Below are 8,611 nucleotides of genomic sequence, written 5' to 3' on the forward strand. Positions count from 1 at the left end.
ATACAAAATACTTGGTTTCTTAATTCTGTTCTGAATATAGCAGCTGCACATGCACAAGAATAAATAGCAGCCAAAACCACCCTTGCAGCAGGGAACTGAAAGGGAGCAGTGCGCACTGTGGACAGCAGGCGGGAGCAAACCTGCTCAAAGGGGCTGCCACTGCCCAGCTCTCCAGGAAATGCTGTGCTGCTACATTTTCTACTTTGTCAAGAGAAGTCTCCTGGTTGGCCATTAATTCAAGTTTTTTTCTTTCAAAATGCTATGCAGCTGCACGTACAGCCCAAACAAACCTTGTCTATAACCCAGAGCTGTCCTGCACGCAGGCAAATGTCCATGCCTTCTGGTGGAACACACACCTTTTACTACCCATCAACAGGAGAGCTTCTAGACAATGTCCCATGTCAAGAAGAGCTGGCTCTGGGTGAGAGCACCGGGTACCTCCTGCTCTTCTGCAGTGTGAAACAATACCTGAGTAACAGAATTTGATGGTATTTTTTTTTCTCTCAAAGGACATTTTCAAAATAACAGGATGAAAAATCAAGGGGAAAGAAAATTCTGGTTCATGAATACCCAGGGTTCATTTAAAAAAAAAAAGTTTTTTCTCTAAGCAAATGTATATCACTCATCTCTGCTGGTCTTTAGTGGGTCTCAACCAAAGTGAGTCTCTCTAACAACTGAGACAGAGAGAAATTTTTTCCTCCATATTCCATTTCCTCGTTTCATTGTATGACTGAACATCAGATTTTTCAAATTATCTAAAGCTCCATAGTGATACACAGCATTAAATGATGGGTGTAGATTTTTTGTCTGTTTTGTCACTTGAGGAAACTGTGTAACATTTAGAAATAACATGAGATTAACCGTTTTTGTTCACTTTTTAAATTCATCTGAAATTAAACAAGAATGCAGGACAAACTCAAAAGCAAGAAGAATAGATCAGTGCTCATCATTCTCTGTCCTTTGTTTAGCTTCATGGTACCTCAATATTCCTCCCTAAAATAGCACTTCCCATGATGAAGGAGAGCCAGCAGTTTCCCAAAATAATTTGGGTTAATATTTGAAGGATCACATACATAAAATTCCACTTGAAAAAGCTGTAGGAAAGAAGCCTACCTTTGATTTAATGACCTGTGCTGATAGTAAGGAGGTTTCTAAATCTTAAGCTCATTCTTCCGTTTTGATGTAGCCATATGCAAATTTGAGTTACTTAGAGATACACTGAACAGGGTCATGGATGACCATGATGACAACAAACTAAAAGCTAAAATCATATAAATGATGTTCAGTTTTTAGAAAGGTGAGCATGACAAATAAGTTGTCTTTCCTTCCTGGAGGTCAGGTAAAAGAAAATTGTTGATAGAAGTGTAAATATACAAAATACTTGGTTTCTTAATAGCTCATCAAAAACAGTCCCCAAGGGGCTCTGCCTGGAAGAGTCTCTTCACTGATGTAAGAAAAGTGAGAAAGGAAACACATTTATAAAGCACTAATACGAAGCATGTGCAAAGTGTTACACATATTCTCTTATCCAGTTCTTACAACAACCTTGTGAAGTCGGGTCTCATTTGTTTTATGGAGAAAATTACAGTTTAGAGAGGTTAAGAAACTTGTCTAAGTCATACAGCTAATAAGTGGTCCGTCTGGGATTCAAAACCAGGCTAAGCTTCCTTGCCCAGAACATTCTTGCCAAGATGGTTGGTGGGTCTTCAAGTTTATATAAACAAGGTCAGTGAGATGGTATAATCACCTAAAGAAGCTCAGGATAACTTCAGCTCTGTTTCACAGGCCCCAGTGGACCCAGTTCCTCTGGCCCCCACCCTGGCACTGGCCTTTCTTCTCTGAAAGATAACATCACTCTGTATTATTTGGAGGAAAATCTAACAATTGCCTAGAAATTTAAGAGTATAAAAGCAGCAAATTCAAACTATTTAGTCCCCAAATTTAAAGGCTGTAGGATATTACCGGCAAAAAATATTTGAACGGAAGATAAATTTTATTGTCTAGAAAAGCACAACAATATATACAAATTCCAAAAGCAATCCAAATAGTTCCCAAGGATTATATCCCCTACAGAAAATATCTCACTAAACTATTTCACCATTGTAGATATTTCAAAATAGCTGTCACGGAAGTTTCCTCTCAATTAGGAGTTACTTTCAAGAAAAAGAATCTCATGGTCTGGTCATCTAGGCAGAATTCATTAGTCACTCATATAGAATGCTTATAAAAAGTCCTATGCATCAATAATATGCCCAAATTTGTTTTTTAAGGGTTAGTGAGAGTAAAATGACTATGATAAGGAAAAGACGAATTTGAAGTTTGTGAATATATATATATAGGATTCTGTCAGGATGTTTATTCCACCTTAGTTTTAAGGATATTGAGGTATCTAACCCCCTAACCAACAGAATTTTTTGGAAGCCATATTTCACTCAAATTCTAAACTATTCCTTCATAGAAAACTACTTGGTTCAGTTTTATTCCACTATGGCTGGTATGATTTTCTGGCCATTCTAAACTTTCTGTCAGGGAGCATATACGACCCAGAGAAGGATAATGTTCTCAAAGCTATAAACACTTGGATAATTTTATTAACCTTGAAACTTCATCCCCAAATATATATTTAGGGCAAAATCTGGTAAAATGCAGGCTAAGCACTCATTTTTCACTCTAAACTATTTTGAGTGGCAACAAAACAACGTACTTAACAAAGCTCTGCTATGTTTGTGCCACATATTGTCCATTCACATCACAGCTTCACAAAATCACTCTGGGCTTCGGAGCTGAATGCATGTAGCCGTCTCATTGCTTTGCAGTCAGCAGCATTCTAATACGGCAAGGCAGATTGATCAGTGACGTTAGAATATGTTTGTCCATTTTCGGTAATTCTCCTAGGAAGAACTGTGCTTGTTATGGTACCTTTAAATTATGCATTCAATTATTGCATTACAGTGAGACCTCTTGAAGATTGTCCCTCATTCCATACATTTTTAAAATTGAAAACAACATTAATAAGTGTCCATTACTCCAAAATCAAAGTCTGTTTCTGTCAGATATTTGTAAAAGATAGCTGTCTCTGAGAAATTTTGATGTTATTTGATTTTATTATCTGGAGGAAACATTCCCTCCATGATTTGCTAAAAAATAAGCCTGCAGTTTTCAAAAACTTTATCCTATACTATAGGATAAATTATATTTATTTATTTATTTTCTTATTTAGTTACTTGGTAGAAACTTCTTCCTTTAGCAGTGGAGAGATTCTATTAAAATGTCTCAGAATATTGTGGGTATGGCAATATCATCTAAAATTAGATTTTTTTTTTCCTTGCAGGCTTTCTAAGCCCAAATTCCTAATAGTTTTAATGTGACTTTCATCTCAATAAATCATTGCACAAGTAGACTTTTAAAAGGAAAAAAAAATAGAATAACCTGGACTCTTCTCAAAGAACTTCCCTCCACTGCATGCATTACTGTTGCCCCATTTTGGATTATGAGTGTTAATTATTTTCATGACTCTTTGCCCATAGCCAAGATAACCCAAGCTTGCTTTTCATACCTAATAATAATTATGTTCCATATAATTATTATTATCTTTTCTCCGCAGTAGAAAAGTGGCTGGGACAACCAAAAAAGGACTAGCTCCTTCTTCTGATTCACATTTTCCTTTGTTGCAGATTGGATTTGAGGCCCCTACACCCCAGGCGCAGGCTGCAGCTTCAGGGAATGGGAATGCAGCTGATTCTGAGACAGCTCGCCATGTCTTCTCCTTTTCCTGGTTGAACTCCCTGAGTGAATGATGTTCATTCCAACTGCTGCCTCTCTGTCTGCCTGGCTGGTATACATAAGAACAGCAGGGAATCTCGATGAAATTAATATGATGTGGATGAAGAAAGGGACTTCTGAAAAGGATTTCTGCAAAAAAATCTTTAATTCCAGATGACTTATCCAACACATTGAAGGAAAACAATTCTTTGATAAAATAGCAGCAGAAAGCATTGAGAAAAAGAAACTTGATCTTATGCAAATCTTTTATTATGTGGGAAACATCATGAAGGGTGTGCAGGAATGGTATGTATATGTGTTTGTTAATAACCAGTGGCAAGTATTGAAAACAGTGGCCACTACAACTCTTGTCTCTAACAGGCACTGGCTTTTTGTTAGTGTATCATAGTAGCTGTTATTTCCTTTCCTTTATAATGATACAGGAGGTCAGTGAAATTCATGTTAACGCAGAAGTGACTGATTCATCAATATATGGACAAAAGACAAATCATTGACCAAATGTATGAAATGTTTCACAAAGGTTTCCTCTTTTTCCATACTGATGCCACGGATGTATAGCCAGAAATGTTCTTTGCATTTGGTGATACTTTCATAGTCCAGAAGGCTGAAGCCCTGGGATATCTCTTGTAATATTTTTCTAATTTTAGTTTTAGATATTCAAATATCAGGCATTTTAACTGGAAAAGATCTTCTAGCAGGAGCTGTCTACTTTCTCTTGTATCCACTGAGGCATCAATGTAGTGAACTGTAGTACAACTGCATGTATTAAATATATTTATCTATCTATACTTATATACACACACACCAGATATTTAAAATATGTATGTATTTAAATCACGCTTTGTCCCACCACAATGCCTCCTTCAGAATTTAAACATGATTTTATTCTGTATGAACTCTTAAATAAATGATGTTTTTAAAAACATAGTCTTATAATAGCTTATTCAGCATTTCATTTTTTCTTATGAAACATTAGTCAAATGTATTTAACGGGTCCCCTGGAAAGCAGTGTCTTCATACATCCAAATTAGTTTTGAAGTGTTTAAACATTCAATTGTAAGTGTTTAAGCTATAGCTAAATACCAAAAGTGAGTGCATTGTAAAATTAATTCTATTCAATTTTAGAAGTAATAAAGATAGTTTATATTTCTAAGAATTAAAGTAACCAGGATTGATACAGACATAAATGTGGAGGAAATTTGTGAAGTTATAAAAGTTGAATGTTCTTTATAGGAAAAATTTTCACAAGTGCCATTTTCAGTAACTAAATTTAGTTGTTTTAAATGGAGATGCTAGCAAGTTTCTCATATTAGAAATAGGCACTGAAAAATAGCTCAGAAGAAAAAAAAACTGTGGTACCAAAGTAGTATCTTGATAAAGTGAGCCTATCTCATAGAAAAAATGGAACATCATGGCAGTAAATTTGGAGGTATGCCCTGCATCAACATTTCTCCTTTCTTCTCTCCATCCTTTCCCACTCCCCTTAATTTTTTTTTTACATCTTCTAGGTAATCAGATTTAAATGTTATTTCCATTATGAATTGATCTTTAATTTGTAGAATTACCAAGTCTTTGGAGCTGGAAGCAACTTCCTAATTTATTCAACTCAATCTCAGAGGTATAACTTGCGGTACAGAGATGAGCCAGAGTCTATAAAAAGTCTGGGTAAGCCACTGACATGTTTGTTTGTTTTAGTAAAAAAGAAAACGCAAGGAGTGCTTATTTTTCTTGTGCTGAGAACAGTTTGGAAAAAACTAAGAGCTGAGAGTTCTTCTCATGTGTGAGCATTTAAGAGGAAAAATAAAGTCATGCTTACCTTTGCAGCTTTTATTAAAAATACAAATATTCAACATCCTCTTAAACAACCAAATTGACCAGGTATTGGAAAGATGTTTTATTACTGAAAGGTTTACAAGAAAAAATTGATTCAAAGAGCTTACAGGCTTTACCTCACCCACCCACCTAAGAGAATGTCATTCTCTGGTTCAGACCACAACAGAAAACAATTGTGTGACTTCTGCGTCTTTAAAACGTTCCTGATTGGTCTATACTCTTTAAATAAAGACACCTGAAAGTAGAAAATAAAAGAAGACGATACCAATAACTTTTTTTGTGTGTTACTGCATGTGAATACACTTTGTGCATGCTAATTAAGGGGTATATGCTCTCTCACTGTGTCAAGCTATATAAAAATAAACATGGTATCAGAGCAGAGTTATGGTACAGAATACAATATTTTTCAATTTTTTAATTTTTGGGTATATGATAAATGCAGAATCTCTTTGGCCAAACGCACTGTTTCATTTCCCAGCAATCTCCATCAGTTTCCTGTTGCTGTGAGCTTGCTGAGCTAATTCCTCGGCCATGGCGATTTCCAAGACTTCTCGGAGGAGGTGGAAAGTGAGATCTAGCGAGATGGGAGACTCCTCGGATCGCCGGTCCATCTCCTGCGCCTCCTCGTGGTCACCGGGGGCGTTCTCTGCGCGGCGCTCCGCGAGACCAGCCTGGCTGTAGAAAGTGTGCCTGGGCAGCAGCTCGCGGAAAAAGTTGGCTACAGCCTCCTCCGGAGTGGGGCGGCTGCTGCTGCCCGCAGCGAGGGGCGAGGAGGCAGGCGAGAGGGCGGGAGCGGACCTTTTGTTGAGACTCCTCAGGCGGCGGAAGTATTCCTCCCCCATGCGGAGCAGGATGGGTAGAGGCTGCTGCTGGGGCTGCCCGGGCTGCGGCGGTGCCTGCGAGGCACCCCGGGTGGGTGCTCGACTGAGGGAGGCCCTGCATGGCGGGCAGGGCAGGAGAGCCACCAGCAAGACTCCCGCGGACATTAACAACGGCAGCCGCATGTTAGGGGCGCTTGCTGCAGCACGGAGGTGGGAGGAGGGCGGAATGAGAGAAGGGAAGAGAGAAAGAAAGAATTGGTCAGAGTTTAGCTTAGTCAGGAGGTGCACTCGGGGTTCTCTTCCTGCCCTACACCCAGAGACCTGCCAGGTTCGGGCGGGCGCTGTCCGCGGTGCTGAAGCGCCCGGTCTGGGACTTCTGGAGTTGAGGTGGTGGAGAGAGCAGAAAAGGGAACGCCAGTACGGCTCGTCACCAAACTTCACCCCCTCACCAGGCTGGATTCCTTCAGAGATTCCCAAAGGGACGGTCCCTGAATCTTCTCCCTAACGATCCCGAGATTGGTCCCCTCGCTCACTAGAGAAGAGCTCTCTAAAATTTAAGATTTCACTCGCTCTGACTCCCCCTTTCTGAATGTTTCAGTATTCTCCTCCAAACTGAGAATTGTTTCCTTCTTCTCTCTTTTATCCCTGCCCTTGTTTCCTTGCCTCGGGGTCGCGGTTGATCTGGGGCTCATCTATACAGCAAGCAAGGAGCACCCGGCAGTTCAGGTAACTATGAGCAGCCGTCTAAGTTTGCTTTAGACACATCACAACCACTATCGGAATTCTGGAGGCACACTCAGTGAACACACACACACACACACACACACACACCGCACAGGGACAGTCGGCTCTGGCACACACCGCGGCGGCGCAGGCAGCGCAAAGTTGGTGGGGCGTTTGGGGCTCAGAGCTCCCTACCTTCCCCGGTGCTTCGGCAGGTGAGAGGGGCTTCCGCCTCTCTGCAGAGGAATGTCCCCGAGCTTCTTCAGGAGGGTTTCTTTCCTTCTCCTTTCTGATCCCTCTCTCTATTTCTTTCTCTCTTTTCTTTCTCTTCAGTCTCTCTCCGGACTTGGGCTCTGAGTTTGGCCACACCAAAGCCTGGAGTGGGATTTTATAGCATCGACCCTCTTCAGAAACCACGCAGCATTTGCCTAATAAGCTGACGCTCTCTTGACAGCTCGATTGCGTGCTGCCTCTGCTCCTGCATAAATCATAGGGCCCTGCCAGGGAGCCAGGGGCAGAGTTTTTCTATCTCAACACATCCAATTATATCAACAGATATTTATCGCCTCCTTAGTGACGTCAACGAGCCCTAAAATGGAAGGGTTCCTTATGACTTGTCCATTGACAAAAATTCTTGAATGAGATTTCCCAAGTGTAAAAACATACTGACCTCTTACTATGAAAGACCAAAATGAGGGTCGAAAAGGAGACAGAGCGTGGGAGAGGAGAGGAAGGGAAAGTGAGAAGAAAGGGTGGTCAATCAATGTAAAGTCCTGCGAGGAAACCAATTCTAGGAGTTGGATCTAAATTTCCCTCTTCTCTATCCCTCCTAACCTCTCTAAACAATTGTCTTAAGTAGCCCCTCAGAATCTGAAAAAAATAAAATAAAAAATCCCTTCACCCAGAGCCAGATTCCCATAATCGTTCTGCCTCAAGAAGAATGAAGAGCTAGGAGATGGGCTTGCAGGGACATCCAGCTTTGAAGCCTCCATCTGCCTTTTCCTCCCAAGAGCAGATGAAGGAATTTATGAGTCTGCAGAGACGGGACCAATAAGCCTCTTGGAATACAGCCCAAGTTTTTGAAATAATGACAAGAACTATTTTCAAGATGAGGGGCACAAACCAAGGTCAGTCAGGGGTACAGCAAAGTTTAAATTTCTCCCAGAATTTCACTGCTCTTCCTTTTTATCTCTTCTCAGTATCTAAAATTAACTGTAGGCTTATCTATTCCTGAAAATTTAAAGAGAGAGAGAGCCAGTTAAAGATGTATGAGTTAAAGAGCTTTATTTAGTCCACTCAACGCAAGCCCAACAAGAGAAGCATACATTCTAATTTTTTGTTCAATTTTGGAAAATGCTTAAACTGCTTGATAACAGGGCCATCCACCAATTGAATATGTTCACTGATAAAAATTGATTCTTAATTCTTTACACCTCTAAATACTAATAACA

At 40.1% G+C, this 8,611-nt stretch overlaps 2 protein-coding genes across 3 annotated transcripts in view; one reads left to right on the forward strand and one right to left on the reverse strand.

Annotated features, from left to right (window-relative positions):
- The window catches only part of TRIM55 (tripartite motif containing 55), a 42,312-nt gene extending 37,601 nt beyond the window's left edge, over nt 1–4,711 (forward strand). The window contains exon 10 of one of the 2 annotated variants that reach the window (XM_077166902.1): nt 3,675–4,711. In XM_077166902.1, the coding sequence (XP_077023017.1) occupies nt 3,675–3,797 (123 nt within the window). In that variant the 3' untranslated portion in view covers nt 3,798–4,711. The remainder of the gene's footprint in view (nt 1–3,674) is intronic. The other variant, XM_077166901.1, reaches the window with a different exon arrangement.
- An 894-nt stretch (nt 4,712–5,605) lies between these two features.
- On the reverse strand, nt 5,606–7,601 carry CRH (corticotropin releasing hormone). Its single transcript, XM_077163205.1, has 2 exons — nt 7,356–7,601; nt 5,606–6,634 (listed from the first exon to the last, which is right to left on the reverse strand). Exon 2 carries the CDS (start codon nt 6,618–6,620, stop codon nt 6,084–6,086), a length of 537 nt encoding a protein of 178 aa, XP_077019320.1. The 5' UTR covers nt 6,621–6,634; nt 7,356–7,601; the 3' UTR covers nt 5,606–6,083.
- Nucleotides 7,602–8,611: the final 1,010 nt, after the last annotated feature.

The sequence above is a fragment of the Tamandua tetradactyla genome, chromosome 6 (genome assembly GCF_023851605.1).
Source record: "Tamandua tetradactyla isolate mTamTet1 chromosome 6, mTamTet1.pri, whole genome shotgun sequence".
Taxonomy (NCBI): domain Eukaryota; kingdom Metazoa; phylum Chordata; class Mammalia; order Pilosa; family Myrmecophagidae; genus Tamandua; species Tamandua tetradactyla.

Bases quoted from the DNA above. Each gene is read 5' to 3' on its own strand.
- CRH (XM_077163205.1), bottom strand. From the start codon at position 6,620: ATGCGGCTGCCGTTGTTAATGTCCGCGGGAGTCTTGCTGGTGGCTCTC.